The sequence below is a fragment of the Glycine soja genome, chromosome 18, assembly GCF_004193775.1.
Source record: "Glycine soja cultivar W05 chromosome 18, ASM419377v2, whole genome shotgun sequence".
Classification (NCBI taxonomy): Eukaryota; Viridiplantae; Streptophyta; class Magnoliopsida; order Fabales; family Fabaceae; genus Glycine; species Glycine soja.
Genome location: NC_041019.1, coordinates 56,478,793 through 56,499,011, shown reverse-complemented (window position 1 = coordinate 56,499,011; position 20,219 = coordinate 56,478,793). Strand labels below are relative to the sequence as shown.

General features: G+C 29.7%; 2 protein-coding genes across 2 annotated transcripts; both read right to left on the bottom strand.

The window, feature by feature from the left end:
• Window positions 1–2,796: 2,796 nt before the first annotated feature.
• LOC114394971 (heat shock cognate 70 kDa protein 2-like) lies at window positions 2,797–6,921 on the bottom strand. The gene is made up of 2 exons (XM_028356650.1): window positions 6,529–6,921; window positions 2,797–4,707 (listed from the first exon to the last, which is right to left on the bottom strand). The coding sequence occupies exons 1-2, from the start codon at window positions 6,740–6,742 to the stop codon at window positions 2,900–2,902; spliced, it is 2,022 nt and encodes a 673-aa protein (XP_028212451.1). The 5' UTR covers window positions 6,743–6,921; the 3' UTR covers window positions 2,797–2,899.
• A 2,878-nt stretch (window positions 6,922–9,799) lies between these two features.
• On the bottom strand, window positions 9,800–14,387 carry LOC114394972 (heat shock cognate 70 kDa protein 2-like). The gene is made up of 2 exons (XM_028356651.1): window positions 13,941–14,387; window positions 9,800–11,777 (listed from the first exon to the last, which is right to left on the bottom strand). The coding sequence occupies exons 1-2, from the start codon at window positions 14,152–14,154 to the stop codon at window positions 9,970–9,972; spliced, it is 2,022 nt and encodes a 673-aa protein (XP_028212452.1). The 5' UTR covers window positions 14,155–14,387; the 3' UTR covers window positions 9,800–9,969.
• Between the last annotated feature and the right edge of the window lie 5,832 nt (window positions 14,388–20,219).

Here is a 20,219-nt window from a genome sequence, read left to right as displayed (position 1 = left end):
TGGCTTCATTCAACTTTGTAGTTATCCATGTATTGATTAGGCTTGGCGTTTTCTTCTTGCATCATCTTTTTCTTTTCTACATCCATTTTATTTTTGACAATTTTTCTCACGAAGACTATACTTCTCGCTCATGAAGACTATACTTTTCGCTCCAACTTGTTAAGTTTGAACGATTAAAACACTTTATATATTTAATAAGTAACTTTTTCTCATATGAATCATAACATGATACATTACATCTTTTATTTCTTTTCTATTTAAGTAACTTTTTAAATTTTTATCATCATCATATTCATGTAAATTATTTACTCATTTGTTGATAATTAACCCTTGTCAGAAATTTATATCTTTAGTAGGATTTTTTACTACATTTTTTGTCTAAAAAATTTAAAATCAATAATTTACTTAAGAATTCATTCCTAATACCACTTAAACCTCGAAGATGATAGTTACAATTTGAATAACTAGTAGTATTCTCTTTAATAGAGTAATCCTAAAAAAACATTAAATGTCTTATAAATTATCTTATATATATATATATATATATATATATATATATATATATATATATATATATATATATATATCATAAACAATTGTTTTTATACAATTGAATATTATTATTTTTTCTATTTTAATTTTGAAATAATAAATATAAAGTATAAAAAATAATATATTTTAATTATCTTTAATGAAATAGTTTTTGCAGTAATAAAAACATGACTTTTATTTTATCTCAAATATACTCAATTGAGTCATTTCAATAACTGCGATTTCTTTGGGTGATTTCATCTCTACTTTATTCATTTGAATGGTTACTTTATGTTATTTTATTTTCAATAATATTTCCTTTTTAACAAATTATTCTTTAATCTCTAATAATTTCATCTCTCTATTTCACAATCACATATCATCTTCTATGAAATAAGTTAATAAAATTAGACTTGTAGTATCGGTTTATTGAGGGTCCCATAAAGACTTGTGTTTGGTTGATTTATGTGCTCGTCATATCAATTTATTGAGGGTCACACAAAACTTGTTTTCTTACAATATTCTTTGACTAGTTAATGTACCCACATTAAGAGATGAATTTACGTGAGCCGGTGGTCCGTGGGAAAAAAGGAATTTGATATCCGTGGGAAAAGACAAGGGAAGTGTGTTTTGAACCCGTGTCCCGTATTCATTGACTTAAGAAGTAAGTCTTCAACCTTTGTCATTATTCGTGTATAGCAAGTTTAAAGTAGTAATTAACGTTAATTTATTTGTTTATTTTTAAATGATAATACGTAAATTTAAAATTGTAATTAATATTTTATCTATATCAAATTATTCTTAATTTTTAATATGATTCTCTATATTATTTATCTTTTATATAATACGTATATAAAATATTAAAGAATGTATATGGTATGATTAAAGATAGTAACAAATTTTCAAAATGACAAATGTAAAATGAAGTTAATAAGGTTAAAAATGAGATATCTGCATTGATGGTATTCCTAGAAAAAAGAAGATGGTATTCCTAAAAGGAATGATGATAAACAAACATGAAAGCTTGGTTAAAGAACTAAATTTAGTTAAGAATGAATCAAGTGAAAGTTAAGTGTCAGCATTTTACACTCACGTCACTTTTGTTTGGATAAGAAGTTACAAATTTGTAATGATTACAATAAAAAAATTCTTTAAAAAAAATATACATATATAATTAAGGGTTCTCTTATAATATATAAAACTCTCGTTATTTAGGAATTAAAGTTTTAGGTAATTAAATTTATATATATATATATATATTTAATTTATTGAGATGTTTTTTAAGAATAAAATTGTGAAGTTATGCGAATCAAAGTAGATAATATCTCAAAAGTATAACACCTACCAATGCAATAGACTTTAGATCAGAAAAAAATATAATAATTAGTTTGAAATGCTATTTCTTTTAAATTATAATAATGTAGGATAAGATTATTGTTTTTTTTATAATAATAATTTTTAAAATTATATCTAAGATGGTTTTTTTCATTAGTTAATAATTAGTAGTGTGTAAAAATTAAACTCTAAAATTAAATTAAAAGAGATGAGACTTTTAAAATTGATGAGAAACTTATGAAAATAAGTTAATCAAATTAATATTGACATCATTTTTATTGATATATGATATGTCAAGATTTAAAATAAAAAAAATTTAAATTAAGATTGACTAAGATTATAACAATGATTTTAAATTTTAGTTTATTTAAAATGGAAAGATGTTTTAAATTTAATATAATGTATTCATATATAAAATTCAAATAAAAAATGAAATTTAAATTAAAAGATAATATTTGAAATAAATAAATAAAAGATAATGTATTCATATACTTATGAGAATGACCCTCTAAAAACTAGTAATCGATAACTGTTGCTATTGCTATTTAATTGGTGGCTTTCGTTTGTTATTGATAAGTTTAGTTGAGACTTCGGAGTTCAAATGTTTGAAAAATTCTTATAGGTTTTCTTCGGAGTTCGAATGATATAATTGATCACTAATTAGAATGATGTATTTGACAAAAAACAAAAGTGGTTATTTTAACGTTGCTGTATTTCAATTTCCTTGTGCTAGTATTTGAATCTGAACCTAGTTGCATTGAATAGTTAATTCTTGATTGCTTTTGTTAAGGATCATTCATTTCACTTGTGGTCACTGCTAATTTAAGTTATTTCTTATTAGTAAGTCTTCTGCTGTTTTCTCTCGAGTTTGCATGTGTTGATAACTCGATGAACAAGAGTACTAGAATAGATGACAATTGGATTTCTACAAATGCTAGTAAAAGATTCTCAACTCAATTCTCTGCATTACAAATGAACTTTCATGTTTTCTTATTATTGATTTAATTTCTATCTTCAAAATGATAAATAATAGCTAATTTGCCAAACAGTAAACAATCACGGAAACAAATCCAATGATATCACCTGTAACAGCTGAATACACTGCCTGGAGACCAAATTTTGCCAATATTGATAACCAGCGATTCTTCCCACTTTTGCTACCAGAGCTAGCAACAGCACCTGGAGGCGCACCATTATCCTCACCCTTTATCATTTTAACCATGATTGTATCAAAAACGCTAGAAAGATTGCCCCGGAAATTGTCAACATCTTCTTTTTCAGCATCCACACTGACCTCAAGCCATTCTAAGGCACGATCAACTGCATCATTGATCTTTTCCTTGTCTTCCGGAGAAAGCTTCAAACTAATCCCCTTATGCTTTATAGCATTCCTTATGTTGTATGCGTACTTCTCCAATGCATACCTTGCTTCTACCTTCTTCCTATACATCTCATCTTCAGCTTTGTACCTCTCTGCTTCTGATATCATCCTCTTAATTTCTTCCTCAGAAAGCCTTCCTTTGTCATTTATTATGGTCACCTTCTTGGTTATTCCCAAGGAATTCTCCTTGGCAGAGACGTGCAAGATACCCTCATCATCAACTTCAAAGCAAACGATTATTTGAGGAACACCACGCGGAACTGGAGGAATTTCTAGCACAAACTTGCCCAACAAGTTGTTGTCTCTAGTTCTTTGCCTCTCACCCTCATAAACATGAATCAAGATATTGATTTGGTTATCCAAATGTGTTGTGAATACATCTTCCATCTTTGTAGGAATGCTAGTATTCCTAGGAATGATTACTTTCATGATACCTCCTTCTTTTTGCAACCCAAGGGAAAGAGGAGTGACTTCCCTCGGTAAAGTGTTTTGAACCTTCTCACTGGACTCACCATTAAGCATAGAAGCATGGACAGCAGCACCATATGCAACGGCCTCATCAGCATTGATGCATTTGCAGAGATCCTTCCCATCAAAGAAGTCACTTAATAGTTGCTGCAATTTGGGAATCCTAGTAGATCCACCTGCGAGGACAACATCATGAACACTACTCTTGTCCATCTTAGCATCTATCAGACACTTCTCTACAAACTCCATACACTTGTTAAGGTAGTCCATGTTGAGTTCCTCAAACTTTGCGCGACTTATTGATGAGTGGAAATCAATACCATCATACAAAGAGTCTACCTCAATGGTGGTCATTACAGTGGATGAAAGTATTCTCTTTGCTTTCTCACAAGCAGTCCTCAACCTCCTAAGGGCTCTTTCGTTTCCACTAATGTCCTTTTTATTCTTTCTCTGAAACTCTTTCACACAGTAAGTCACCATATTGTTATCGAAGTCCTCTCCTCCGAGGTGAGTGTCTCCAGATGTTGCCTTAACTCGGATATAATCCTTCTCAAAAACAAGAAGAGACACATCCAAAGTACCACCACCAAGATCAAACACAAAAACATTCCTTCTTTCATTATTACAATTTTTCCTTTCAAGCCGATATGCAATTGCCGCAGCAGTTGGCTCATTGATGATTCTCAAAACATTGAGGCCAGCAATGGCACCAGCATCTTTGGTAGCTTGTCGCTGAGAGTCATTGAAGTAAGCTGGCACAGTGATAACAGCATTCTTCACTGTTGATCCAAGGAATGACTCTGCAATCGCTCGCATTTTTTCCAAAACCATGGACGAAATTTCTTCTGCAGAAAAGTGCCTTTCCTCACAATTGTAATTAACAGCGATCATTGGTTTGTCATTAACATCAGCAATGACTTTGAATGGCCATTGCTTCATATCACTTTGAACCTCTGGATTACTAAATCTCCTACCAATTAGCCGCTTAGCACCTGCAAAATAAACAAGAGTTTCCTGCAAATTAAGGTAACCAAGTATTTAAAACTTAAACTCATAATACTATTTAAGGTGGAACACTTTGTGATTGTTATCACACCTTTAATGCTAATAGAGTTTGATGTTCACCAATTTTTTTCATATATAAACTAGAGTGTTTTGTCGTATTTTATTCTAATCTCATATATTTAAGTGTTTAATTTTAATTTTATGGTTTACTCCTTTCAAAGACACTTCTTATTTTTAAATTTAATTTGATTTAACCACTAGCAAAAAAAGTTATATTACTACATATTATATTCATTAAATATAAATCTTAGATACATATTTTTCATAATAATATTATATATATATATATATATATATATATATATATTAGAAAAATATTAACTACACTCTATGATAGGTGAAGTGTGTATAAAATCAATCATTTTAATGGATTTTATTTTTCAATTAATTAATGATTAATAATTTTTAATAAATTTCCATCAAAGAAAATATCATGGACAAAATCACTAATATTATTATATATTTTTTATAATAGATTGAATATTATTATTATATGTATATTTTATATACATATAATATATGGATAGAGGAATAGATCTTATCCTATCTTGATCTTAACTCGACTCATCTCTGGATAAAAAATACACTAAAGAGACAACTAACTACATATCATTGATAACCGTTAAATATGGGCTATTTTTATAATAAAAATATATTAAAATATCTTTAAAAATATTTATTTAGTAGTTGTTTTTGGCTTAAAGGATAGGAATTGATATTTTTATTATTTATGGCTTGTAGATATGAAAATGATAGATTAAAAGAAAAAAAGATCGAAAAAATATCAAAAAGAAATATTTTTAGCATTAGATCCAAATCCATTTCAACAACTATAAAAGAGGAAGTCAAGTCAAACAAAAAGACACACCTCCAACCCCCTCTAGTAGGGGAAATCTTTCCTTGCTTTCACCATTTTCTCTCTTTCTTTATTTCACCTCTTGTTATTGTAAAGTCCTCATGGCATGAGTGACTAAACTCCTAGTTAGGACTTGGCCGGCCTAAAAGTTAAAGCGATGTATTGATGTACTCTTCAGTGTTTATTAATGCAATACCAGGTGTTCGGGAGGGGTAACTTCTAAATAAGATTTAAAGAAAGTATGCATGCATTAGTTTTTATAGGGATTAGACATTCGGGAGAGGATAACTTCTAATCGAACAAAAAGAAAGGATTTCATAATAAAGTAATAATTTTATGTCCATGTATTCATGCAAACATCTAGAATTCATACTTTATGCATGTTATTTGAAATAAAATAGGTTTGTCATCCTAAAGAATAAGGAGAAGTAAATGAATAGATGTGGTAGGATAAATTCACTTGAATTGATAAACAAAAATCATAAAATCATACATTCTAAACAAACAAGACAGGTTAGGTCTTAACAAAAATTCACTTGAATTCATATTGTTTATTTTTTTTATTTTTTTTCTTTATCACCTTTAAATTTAAATATTTTATTTCTCTATCTTTTATCTCTTATCTTTTTATTTAAATCTTTATCTTATCTTTTATCTTTTTGCATCTTATATTTTAAATTTCTTATCTTTTACTTATAAATTAGATTTGTTTTAATCTAAATATAAACAAAATCTGTGTGCATTCGACACTCTCAAATTGATACACTTGTCAACTGGTTAACAATGATAATGGACAAGATGATGCCCTAACCATCAATCAGGGCTAAGGTTAGTAAGGGTAAATTGATGCACCATATATAAGGAAATTAAATAGGTTTAGCGTATATTTTACCAAAGACAGTATTGGTTGGATTGGCAGCAGCTTGATTTATAGCAGCATCACCGATCATCCTTTGGGTGTTTTTGAAGGCAACACAAGAGGGTGTTGTTCTGTTCCCTTGGTCGTTCGTGATGATCACCACACGGTCGTGTTGCCACACTGCAACGCACGAGTATGTCGTGCCTAGATCGATCCCTATCACCGGTGTGTTCTCATTTGTTGCCATTTAGTTTCTCTCTTGCACACTCTCAGATCAGTAAAGTTTAGTTTGGAGCAGAAGAAACTGGCACTTGTGCAGGGACACTGCTGTGTTTTTTATTTTGATTCCAAATATCTCTAACAGAGCAACAAGAAGCGAAAATAAATTATATTCCACTCTTATAGAGTCTCCCACAAAGAAGAAATGATTAGAGATTAAAGAATAATAAACTACTAAGACTATACTTTTCGCTCACGAAGACTATACTTTTCGCTCCAACTTGTTAAGTTTGAACAATTAAAACACTTTATATATTTAATAAGTAACTTTTTCTCATATGAATCATAACACGATACGTTACATCTTTTATTTCTTTCCTATTTAAGTAACTTTTTTTTATCATCATCATATTCATGTAAATTATTTACTAATTTGTTGATAATTAACGCTTGTCAGAAATTTATATCTTTAGTAGGATTTTTTACCACATTTTTTATCTAAAAAATTTAAATTCAATAATTTACTTAAGAATTCATTCCTAATAAGCTAATACCACTCAAATCACCAAGATGATAGTTACAATTTGAATAACTAGTAGTATTCTCTTTAATAGAGTAATCCTAAAAAAACAGTAAATGTCTTATAAATTATCTTATATATATATATATATATATATATATATATATATATATCATAAATAATTATTTTTATACAATTGAATATTATTAGTTTTTCTATTTTAATTTTGAGATAATAAATATAAAGTATAAAAAATAATATATTTTAATTATCTTTAATGAAATAGTTTTTGCAATAATAAAAACATGATGACTTTTATTTTATCTCAAATTTACTCATTTGAGTCATTTCAATAACTGCAATTTCTTTGGGTGATTTCATCTCTATTTTATTCATTTGAATGGTCACTTTATGTTATTTTATTTTCAATAATATTTCCTTTTTAACAAATTATTCTTTAATCTCTAATAATTTCATCTCTCTATTTCACAATCACATATCATCTTCTATGAAATAAGTTAATAAAATTAGACTTGTAGTATCGGTTTATTGAGGGTCCCATAAAGACTTGTGTTTGGTTGATTTATGTGCTCGTCATATCAATTTATTGAGGGTTACACAAAACTTGTTTTCTTATAATATTCTTTGACTAGTTAATGTACCCACATTAAGATGAATTTACGTGCGTCGTCTAATCCGTGGGAAAATGGGAATATATCAGGGTCTAGAATTTAGACTTAGTTGTTGAATTTGATATCCGTGGGAAAAGACAAGCGAAGTGTGTTTTGAACCTGTGTCCCGTATTCATTGACTTAAGAAGTAAGTCTTCAACCTTTGTCATTATTCGTGTAAAAAACAAGGTTTAAAAAACACGGGTTTGAGTGGCTATCGTGCACGACACACCACTTTCTAAGTTAGCAAGTTTAAAATAGTAATTAACGTTAATTTATTTGTTTATTTTTAAATGATAATACGTAAGTTTAAAAATGCAATTAATATTTTATCTATATCAAATTATTCTTAATTTTTAATATGATTCTCTATATTATTTATCTTTTAAAAATGCAATTAATATTTTATCTATATCAAATTATTCTTAATTTTTAATATGATTCTCTATATTATTTATCTTTTATATAATACGTATAAAAAATATTAAAGAATGTATATGGTATGATTAAAGATAGTAACAAATTTTCAAAATGACAAATGTAAAATGAAGTTAATAAGGTTAAAAATGAGATATCTGCATTGATGGTATTCCTAGAAAAAAGAAGATGATATTCTTAAAAGGAATGATGATAAACAAACATGAAAGCTTGGTTAAAGAACTAAATTTAGTTAAGAATGAATCAAGTGAGCAATCAGCTATTTGATTGGCCTCTCTTAGAGCATGAAACCAAGTAATATGATCATCATCCTTTATGAGTTCATGAATACTCTTCACTAAACCAAGTAATATGATCATCATCCTTTATACAGAACCAAGGAATTGATTGTTAATTAATTAATGAAAGGGTCTTTGGTTGGTCTTGCACCTTGGTTAATTTCTTCTTAAGAAACACACTATTTGATAAGATATATTAAAAAAAAAAAAAAAGAAATACACTGAATTAACATTTTTCTTAGCAAAGAAAAAATATATACTCAGAGGAACGAGAAACCGTGCACAAGACCAATCCTGGAACAAGTAATGCAAAACAGGAATAGATAATCAAATAAAAATGTTAAGATTGACAGAGTCGCAATATACTGATCATCAATATGTAACGGAGGTTAAATTTGTTTTGAAACACTTTTAACAGAAAAAAATAATGAATTTTTCATACGTTAAAATAAATTTTTCATTAATTAATTTATAAAAATTCTCTCATATAACTTTTTAAAAAAATAAGAGGACCTCTATTAATGAATGACTTATATATATATATTATTCTCCTAAATGTGCTTCTAGTAAAGTTTACCCAAATAAGTCCAATGTTTTTTGCTCATGTAGCTATATTTTTTTATTGGAGATTATATTTCAGAACAGAATGAGGATTACAATGTTGTAATACATGATTTTGTGTTTAATGTATCAATCTAAATTTTTAGAGGAAATACAGTTGGTGAATCATTAGACGGGTGTTTGTTTCAAAAGGAGAGACTATAACGAATGAGAATTCTAACGAAAAGAGGAATAAAATATAATTCATATTTCAATTCCAATAACCCCAAGTTACTAGACTCCTGAGCAAACGAATTTCTCCATTGGTTCTTGAAAAGAGTATGACACATATCATGAGGGCACAGTAGATTCTAATGAAATGTCGTAAAACACCAATAGCAGTAGTGCATAACAAGATGCAGTAGGAAGAGAAAAATAAACCATTCTGACAAAAGGGATCACATACACCAGAAATCATGTATTACAACAGTAACAACAGAAACTGCCACCTTTAAGGTTGATAGCATGCTATTCATTTTGCTTCTCCTCAGCTAAAAATACTGCTTTGAGAGCGAATTTCGCCAATTCTTTTAACCAGAACGTCTTTTTATTATTACTACCAGCAATGCATGACAAGATGCAGGAAAAAGAAATCAATCTGATAAAATGGGATCAGATACACCAGAAAACAAGTCTTACACATTAATTAATCTCATAATAGTTCCTAGTCAGAAACTCACACTTTGAATAAGAAGCTGTTTATTTACAGCTTGCTCTATTGACATTTTACCAAGTTTTAATAAACTAACTAATTTGACAAACAGTTAACAATCGCGGAAGTAAATCCAATGATATCACCTGTAACAGATGAACACACTGCCTGGAAAGCAAATTTTGCCAATATTGATAACAAGCGATTCTTCCCACTATTGCTACCAGAGCTAGCAACAGTACCTGGAGGCGCACCATTATCCTCACCCTTTATCATTTTAACCATGATTGGATCAAAAACGCTAGAAAGAGTGCCCCGGATCATGTCAACATCTTCTTTTTCTGCATCCACTCTGACCTCAAGCCATTCTAAGGCACGATCAACTGCATCATTGATCTTTTCCTTGTCTTCCGGAGAAAGCTTCAAACTAATCCCCTTATAGTTTATAGCATTCCTTATGTTGTACACGTCCTTCTCCAATGCATGCCTTGCTTCTACTTTCTTCCTATACATCTCATCTTCAGCTTTGTACTTCTCTGCTTCTGATATCATCCTCTTAATTTCTTCCTGAGAAATCCTTCCTTTGTCATTTATTACGGCCACCTTGTTGTTTATTCCCAAGGAATTCTCCTTGGCAGAGACGTGCAAGATACCCTCATCATCAACTTCAAAGCAAACGATTATTTGAGGAACACCACGCGGAACTGGAGGAATTTCTAGCACAAACTTGCCCAACAAGTTGTTGTCTCTAGTTATTTGCCTCTCACCCTCATAAACATGAATCAAGATATTGATTTGGTTATCCAAATGTGTTGTGAATACATCTTCCATCTTTGTAGGAATGCTAGTATTCCTAGGAATGATTACTTTCATGATACCTCCTTCTTTTTGCAACCCAAGGGAAAGAGGAGTGACTTCCCAAATTAAAGCGTTTTGAACCTTCTCACTGAACTCACCATTAAGCATAGAAGCATGGACAGCAGCACCATATGCAACGGCCTCATCAGCATTGATGCATTTGCAGAGATCCTTCCCATCAAAGAAGTCACTTAATAGTTGCTGCAATTTGGGAATCCTAGTAGATCCACCTGCGAGGACAACATCATGAACACTACTCTTGTCCATCTTAGCATCTATCAGACACTTCTCTACAAACTCCATACACTTGTTAAGGTAGTCTTTGTTGAGTTCCTCAAACTTTGCGCGACTTATTGATGAGTGGAAATCAATACCATCATACAAAGAGTCTACCTCAATGGTGGTCATTGTAGAGCATGAGAGTATCCTCTTTGCTTTCTCACAAGCAGTCCTCAACCTCCTAAGGGCTCTTTTGTTTCCACTAATGTCCATTTTATTCTTTCTCTGAAACTCTTTCACACAGTAAGTCACCATATTGTTATCGAAGTCCTCTCCTCCGAGGTGAGTATCTCCAGATGTTGCCTTAACTCGGATATGATCCTTCTCAAAAACAACAAGAGACACATCCAAAGTACCACCACCAAGATCAAACACAAAAACATTCCTGTCTTCATTATTACAATTTTTCATTTCAAGCCGATATGCAATTGCAGCAGCAGTTGGCTCATTGAGGATTTTCAAAACATTGAGGCCAGCAATGGCACCAGCATCTTTGGTAGCTTGTCGCTGAGAATCATTGAAGTAAGCAGGCACAGTGATAACAGCCTTCTTCACTGTTGATCCAAGGAAAGACTCTGCAATGTCACGCATCTTTGCCAAAACCATGGATGAAATTTCTTCTGCAGAAAAGTGCCTTTCCTCACAATTGTAATCAACAGCAATCATTGGTTTGCCATTAACATCAGTAATGACTTTGAATGGCCATAGCTTCATATCACTTTGAACCTCTTGATCACTAAATCTCCTACCAATTAGGCGCTTTGCATCTACAAAATAAAACAAGTCTCATTATATTCAGTGATTCAGTGATATATAGTATTTTAAATTGCGATAGCCATCTTGTTGCAATGACCGTTGCATTGTAAACATTGTAATCCGAACTCAAAGTCCTTAACGGTTGTCATGTCATCAACAATCAAAATGTTGGGACGACATCGGAAACACTCTAATAAATCCTTAGATATAATGATGATACCATTATGTACCATGCAAATAATAATAATAGTAGGAATAAATAAAGAAAGAATTTTTGCATTCTGCTCCCATCACAAATTATTATATAATTAAATTTTTTTTATAATAATGATAATAATAATTTTGAATGGACTAACAAAAGAAATTTTTTTACACTGAACATATATAGCATTTAAACTCTTATGTTTTAGGGTGAGCTTGATGAAATACTAACATGATGTTGTTTTAAGAGGTTGCAAGCTCAGCAATAATTTGATTTTTAGTATCTTAATAAAAAGAGCACTAGAATGTGAACTTACTGAGCCCAACTTATATCTAAACATGTTGTAATTTAAAATAGTAATATTTTATAAAGGAAAAGTGATATGATATTCATTTCCAAAAATATTTATTGTCACTGGAAGATCCATTCTCAATTTCTCATATAATAATTAACAGTTAGGATATATGATATAATTAATCATATATATATATAGAATACTGACAGTCAATATAATATCACAAGATTTATAGATTTGTCTTTTTTAAAGGGTGTACTAGAGTATATTTTAGAAGATAAAAATATATTAATAATAGTTGTTTTTTATTAATGATTAAAATTATAATAAAATATATAAATAAATTATAAAATTATCAAAATTTAATCATTAATTTTTAATTAAGAATAATTATGTATTTTATTCTTTATACTATATATGCTTTATCCTTTACAAGAGGAAGGAGAAAACTTTCATACGGCCGGTTTGCTTATAGTAAGGAGATTTGAGTTCAAAACTTGAAAAGCTGGCATCGTCATCCATATTATTCGTATATATAATAATTGCAACAAGAGAAGAACCGTCTGGTTGTAATTTTTTATTTGGTTTTATATGCAACTTTGTCTTAACTGAACACTATTATAGAAAAGTCATAGCAAAAGAACGAAGCTTTTATAGTTGCATTTTTATTAAAAAATGTGTTGACCTTGTAGAAAAAAAGAAGTTTAGGTGCGTATTCAATAATAAAACACATTCAACCTTTTTAATTAAATAAAAACTAATACAGTATGTTAGTTATGTAATAAGATTTTATTACATTTTGTAAAAAAAAATGATTTTATTACATTACACAGAATCAGTTTTCCCCAATATTTGGGGGAAGACAAGCTCCAAAAAACCGACATTATAGCCATTATATCATATATAAAGAGTGGTGGAAAAGATCAGCAAGAAAGGAGGCTAATGAAGCACAAGAGGGAACAAATTCAAAGATCTTCAGACCCAATCCAGAGTATGACCATATGTAACGGTAGCAAGGTATATTGAGTTGTCTTTCCCAAAAATATGATGTCAGACAACCTCACCATCCACATATATATATAGTGATCAATTTGATGCTACATTGCTACTAGTACGTACTTACAAAGCAATTATATGCTGTATTTAATTGGTCAAATTTTTTTGGTGATGTCTAACTGTGCTATATTGTATTTTCAACCCTCTTAAATGCTTTTTATATTAAGGAGAAGTAGAAAACACTTTTCACTTTAAAACTTCCACATTCTCAAAAACTTATTCTTAGTCTTATTGAAGCTTTCTCCTTCCAAGATATATTAAAAATTTAGAAGATATATTCCAAGATATGTACTCTCCAAGCCATTCTTAACATGAGCAGTGTGTATTCAAAGGAAAATGCTTTTTAGTGGGAATTTATACTAAAAAAAGCTTACATTTATCTCACTCGATCTAAAGAGACAAGTAAAAGTTCGAACAAGTAACCTATCAAACGTGAGACCTTATATCTTGCTTCATTAGATTAACCCTTTAGGATTTTGATCATTTCAGAAGTTAAACCAATACTAGTATGTGTGTGCACGTGTGAGTATATTCATGAATGAAAAAATTGCAAATGACCTTTATATATTTTAGTTCCCATTTAAAGCAAGCATAATTAAGCTAAAGGGTTTAGTATTTTACCAAAGACAGTGTTGGTTGGATTGGTAGCAGCCTGGTTCTTGGCAGCATCGCCAATCATCCTTTGGGTGTTATTGAAAGCAACATAAGAGGGTGTTGTTCTGTTTCCTTGGTCGTTCACGATGATCTCCACTCGATCTTGCCGCCACACTGCAACGCATGAGTATGTCGTGCCCAAATCGATTCCTATCGCAGGTGTCTTGCCATTTGTTGCCATTTTTCTCTTCCTAGCTTGGACAAGAAGTTGCAATAATCAAAATGAGAACAAAGTACTGTATAAGTTCAATTTTTATTGAATCACTTTCAATATGATGAATCACTGCAACGCATGACTTCACAATATGATGTCATTCAACTTTTATTGAATCACTTTCAATAATGACTGTAAATTGAGTTTTGTTTTTTCTTATACAACTCAACCATTTGAGAAAACAAGTTGCAATGCAAGTTGTTCATCGAGATTGCACTTTTTTTCAAAACTCCTTGTTGTTTTTTCTATGGAACCTTTCAGTCTTTAAGGATGGCTAGCTGTCATCATTAAAGAAAACATAAATAATGGCTTTATATATATATATATATATATATATATATATATATATATATCAAAGATAGAAAACGTATGGTTATACCTACCCAAAGCAAACCACTTATAACAATATATCCCAACGAAACCAAAAGAATATAGTTGCAGTACACTTGTACTATTGACCGTTTCTTAATTATTTGAAGATGTCTTCACTCTTCACATGATTGTTGAGTTCATGTTATAATACTAGCTAGTTGTATATTGGATTTTTAAAACTTGAAACACAATTTTAAAATCAACAGTTATTTAATCAAGGGTGTGAAATATTTTACAAATTTGAACAATTGTTTCTTAGATAGAAATAAATCAGTTTGACTCATTCTAACCTAAATTTATTTATAAATTATTCCTTGATAAGCACCAGCCTAAAAGATTTGTCGAACCTCCATGATATTGACAAAGGAAATTAAGCACCAGCCTAATCAGCACATGTCTCTTGGGTGTTTGCTTAGCTGTACAAAAGTTGACGGGATTGGCTTCATTCAACTTTGTAGCTATGCATGTATTGCTTAGGCTTGGCGTTTTCTTCCTGCGTCATCCTTTTTTCTTCTACTATCATATTTTTTACCATTTCAACATTTACAATCCATTAGGATCATACATATGGACCTTATGGATCCATATCAACTCTTACAAATTGATAATCTATATGGTATGACCCATAAATATTGTTAAAAATACATTTTATAAAATAATTTAAAATTAATGACTCATAGAGGTCTCAAATTTATGACTTTCACATTAGCACAACATTCTAACCAATTGAACTAATAAGTCAATTATATTAAAAAACAATTAACGTCGTTATATATAACACAAAATTTTCTAATTTATATTTAATATACTTATAAGTTTACATAATAAATTTTGTAACAATTAATTTTGATCTAATAATATCTTTTTACATATATAAATTTTAAATAAAATTTATAGGTTTAATAAAAATTTATATATGAAAAAAATACATTATTAGATCAAAATTAGTTGTTACAAAATTTATTATGTAAAATTTATGTGTATTAAATATAAATTAGAAAATTTAGTGTTATATATAACAACATTAATTATTTTTTAACAAAATTGACATATTAGTTCAATTGGTTAAAACGTTGTATTAATAATGCGAAAGTCACAAGTTTAAGATCTGTATGGATCATTAATTTTAAATTATTTCGTAAAACATATTTTTAATAATTCGAATTGAATTACCAATCCGTAAGGGCAATGTTATAATGGTAAATAGAAGAAAAAATATACTGGGTGTAGAAGAAAAAATGCGGGTACATGAAGAAGACGTCTTTAGCTCAACTTACTTCATATTTATATATACATTTCAAGGCCCAAGTTTATGGTAACGAAAAGCTTAATTTCAAGAGTGCTTTTAGATTTTTAGTTGTGCTCTCTTGTTCACACCCAATGGCTAAGGAAATTTTCAATGAGCTTCAGATATTAGAAAGTATAGGGATAAACGAGCTTGGGTTTTCCCCACATACAGAATCTGTCTTGCATGATCTGACTTACGAAGAGGAGAATCTATTTTCTTTTCATTTTCTAAAAATGATTTAGAAAATGTGTGTCGAGAAAAAAAGTATTTAAATGTGTCATCATGTTTTTATTTTTTTAAAAAGACCGAAAACGTTGATATGTTGTTTTTCAATTTTTGGCCTGTTTTTTAAAATATTTTTAAAGAAAGTATTTTGTAAATTTTAAACAAACTTATTTTCACTGTTATTTTTTATTTTTTAAAATGAAATATAAAACACTCAAACCAGTACCACAATGATTTACAAGTTTGAGCTGCAACGCCCTCCTGTCCTTTAGGAAGTTGGTCTGGTGCAATTTCTCTGCATTCCACCTGGTGCAATTTCTTTGTGAATAAGTACCAGTCACCCGAATCAAAAAAGTTTGATCAACACAATTTTTTATGTAAAATGAATCATATATAGAAGAAAAAGATTAGTAATAGAATGGGAAATAAAGAACATTTTTTTCTGTGATTTCTCAAATAAAATAAATCACAAAATAAAGTGGTTAAGCAATGAGCTTTGTAAATCACTACGGACATGATATAATGTTTTGGTCTGTGTTACAAATTACAATTACATTTGAAATATATAAGGTGGATTATTGCTTTTACTTATGTTCAAAATCTGCTTTTAGATGTTACAAAAAAAAAGATATGTTTTTAGAGGCCCTGTTCTTTTCTTGTTTAGTGATGCTTGCTGTAGAAAGTTCTTCTTTATCAGTGGCTGCAGGAGAGCTTGAAATCAGGGGAGAAATACTCTGAGGTCAGATAAGTATGTAAAGAAGTTGGATCATCAAGGTAACTAAAAATACTAAAGTCCGAAGCCTGAGCCAACTAATGGAAGTATTTTCAACATTGTTTAGCAGTTACATAATAAAATCATCAAATTACCTCTTGAGAGATAATGTACACGGTTCTATGGCTTGAAAACTCCTTAGCTTATTGATGAGGTTGGGTTTGTACCGCATACAGAATCTTAGTTTTCATAGTGAGAGGATAGCTGTTGGTTATGTGCTTATTAGTACTTCTTCAGGAACTACACTTATAATAACAAAGAATCTTAGAGCATGTGTGAGCTGTTATTCTGCCATAATACTTATATTAAAGCTTGTTGAAAGGGATGGAAATCGTTTTCATAATTTTAAAGATGGTTTGTGTTCATGCGGCCCGAGACTATTGGTAAGAAGAATTAATGGCTCAACCTCATAGCAGCAATTGCTGTTACTGGCACTTTGCCGGATTAATTGAGTGCTTGCTAGTTTTGTTAAATACCATACTTATATGGAACTAACTTTTCTTCAATATCAGTAGAGACAGCATGGACATTTTGGTGATCAATCACTGCTTTTGAATGTAGTTGTCTGATGATATGTGCATTAATTAAGAGCTGATACTTGCTTAAATTTTGTTATTTAGACTTAAGGGTTGTGTTTGTTTTGAAGGATGAAAATAATATTCAAGATGTGGGACCCACACATTCTTCATTCTACATTCTTCATAGAAAAGTAAATGTGTTTTGCTTTATTTTCTTGTTGAAAACATTCCCTAAATTAGGACCAAAAATGGAAACAAATTTCAAAATTTTGAAAACATGAAACATGAAAACACGGTGGAAGTTATGTAATTAGTTAGTAACTTATGGCATTCTATTTCTTGTTTTCGTCTGTAAACTATCATTTCCCCCACTCTTCACCTTCTTGCTCCAGATTTGCAACAAATCATGAATGTGTTGAAACATAAACTGTTGATTTTTTTTAGTAACAATTGAAATTACTTCATTCTTACTCGTTTTTAAAAAAAAAAAAGTCAAATCTAGCACTTGTTGGTGTTGGTGTGGCACTCTGTTGCTCATCTCGAGTGATTTCAAGTGTATTCTATTTTTCACAAGCATGTTGTGCTTCTCTTCTCTCTTTTTTTTCCCTGTAAAATATCTTAAAAGTAAGCATAATTTGGGAGGGTGGGAATCGATTACCCACAATAATCTGATGTTGAATCATCAAATTCAAATTCAATCGATGAAATAAGACATTGACCAAATTCTATTTATAGATATTGCTATGCGTAAATATTCCAAATCCAATCTGATTTGAACTCATGCCAACTATTTGAAGATATATTTTATTTCATGGGTATCCACAAAAAGGGCATACTCGAAACAGAACATATCTATTCATGCATTTCCTTTTTCCAAAGGCATTTCAACTCATTTTTTTTTTAAGTCTTCGAATATGATTCTATATTTAAAGTTGTACGGATGTGATATCATGACCCTTCAAGTGATGTTGGAATTTATAATAGGAACATTAATTAAATTGAATATCACGTGAAGTATCATTATGAAGCTTAGGTAAAATATTCCCATGATTGCAAACAAGTTCAATTTCAACTTGCTCTGCCTTTATTATGGCAATTTGTGTACCAGAAGACTAGGAAGCTTGTTTTGTGGTGTAGTTCTTTTATGGCAGGTTTATTTATGTTCCAATTGCAAAGCCCGAATCATCAATAAATTGGAAGAAGATGACAACTTACAAATTTGAATCATACGTCGTGCTATGTTTCTATGGACCAAGTTTATATTGTAACTAGACATGTAAAAAGCAGGTTAAATGTGAATTTGAAGCATGTTGGCAGGGTTAATCTTGGGAGGTTAAATATATATATTTTTCTTACTCATACATGTTTATCAGGAAAAATCTAAATAGAGTATATATAATCATTCAAAATGTATTATTAAACTGTTCTGGTAGAATAGAGTGGTAGTCACAGAATCTCACATAGTTTAGGGTAAAGTCACGGGTCGTTTAATTATAAATATTTTCAAGAATAAAACTTTAAGGATCGACTGAATATTTAAACACATGATACCTCATATACAGGTCAAAACATAAACTCCAAGTAAAAATATGTTATGAAAGTTAATTTTTTTGAAAATGAGTAAACCAAACAATGGTTCAATATTTTCATTTTCTGAAACCAGTGAGCAGAATATTAAAAATAAAATATCTTTTTAAATCTTTAAAATATGAAAATAAAAAATATTTTTAGACAATAAACATATTTTCTCAAACATATTTCTGATCTTAAGTGTCTTTGATTCTTTATGAAAAAGGGAGAAAAGAGGAGTAGATGATGATAAAATTGGAAAGGATGACAGAAAGATAGGCACATTGCTTCTTAAACTTTATGAATAAATAGTGATATCTTCTTATGTAGTTTTTTCTTATCTTTATTGTAATTATTGGGGTTTTATATTTTAGAGGTAATATTCACTTCAGTATTTATTTGTTATCCTCATGCAATTGGAACAGACAAACAAGATACTATCGAAAAACTTGCCAAATTATTTTATGTGAATTTTGATACCTTATTAACATAAAAAAAGTTTTTTTCTGACCAGATATAGTATTTTGTTTGATGTTATTCATGTCTTATTCTTAAAGAAAAGTTGTATCATCATGCTGATTTATAACAGATATGAATTATGATGTTCCTATAAAAAAGTGTATTAGTTTTTAGTTTATATAATACTTCTACCTTTGTATTTGCTTCTGTTGGAATATATAACTGTCTCTGAGGAGAGGAAAGGTTTAACGACTGTTTGGATTTACGTGATCATTTAGAATATATTGTTATAAACACGATATTAAATAAATTTTCATATGTTTAATTTTACATTAATAAATTAGTTTAATTAACGTTGGTTGAAATAACTTTAAGCTAATTTTCCGTTGGATAAAAAAATTATATCAAACATAAATTATTCTACTTTAAAATTAATTTTAACTAAAAATAATTCTGGAAAATGAGATTCATTCAAATGAGTGTTACTTGCACATTAATTAGATACATGTGTTTCTCCACTTTTTTCATGTCGAATCACATATTTATGCAGAAGTTACTATGTGACATGTGGACTTAAATATACATAACATTAAATCAAACGTATTAAAAATTAATTTTGCTAACACTCTTCTAAACATATTTAGATAACGATGCTTAGAAACTAGTTCAGTTCGTTTAATCAGTGACTAATTAATGTTTTTACTTCGAGATGTATTTTTCACTTTAAACAAGTTGGGTCGTGATGACTATACATACCAGACAATAATTGTATTGTTCACTTTTTTTTCCCTCTCTCTCTCTCTCTTTCTTCAATTTCTTCTATTCAACT

Bases quoted from the DNA above. Each gene is read 5' to 3' on its own strand.
- LOC114394972 (XM_028356651.1), bottom strand. From the start codon at position 14,154: ATGGCAACAAATGGCAAGACACCTGCGATAGGAATCGATTTGGGCACG. The intron at 11,778-13,940 runs GTAAAATACTAA...TTTATTTTGTAG, and splicing joins TCCAACCAACACTGTCTTTG to ATGCAAAGCGCCTAATTGGT.
- LOC114394971 (XM_028356650.1), bottom strand. From the start codon at position 6,742: ATGGCAACAAATGAGAACACACCGGTGATAGGGATCGATCTAGGCACG. The intron at 4,708-6,528 runs GTAAAATATACG...TTTATTTTGCAG, and splicing joins TCCAACCAATACTGTCTTTG to GTGCTAAGCGGCTAATTGGT.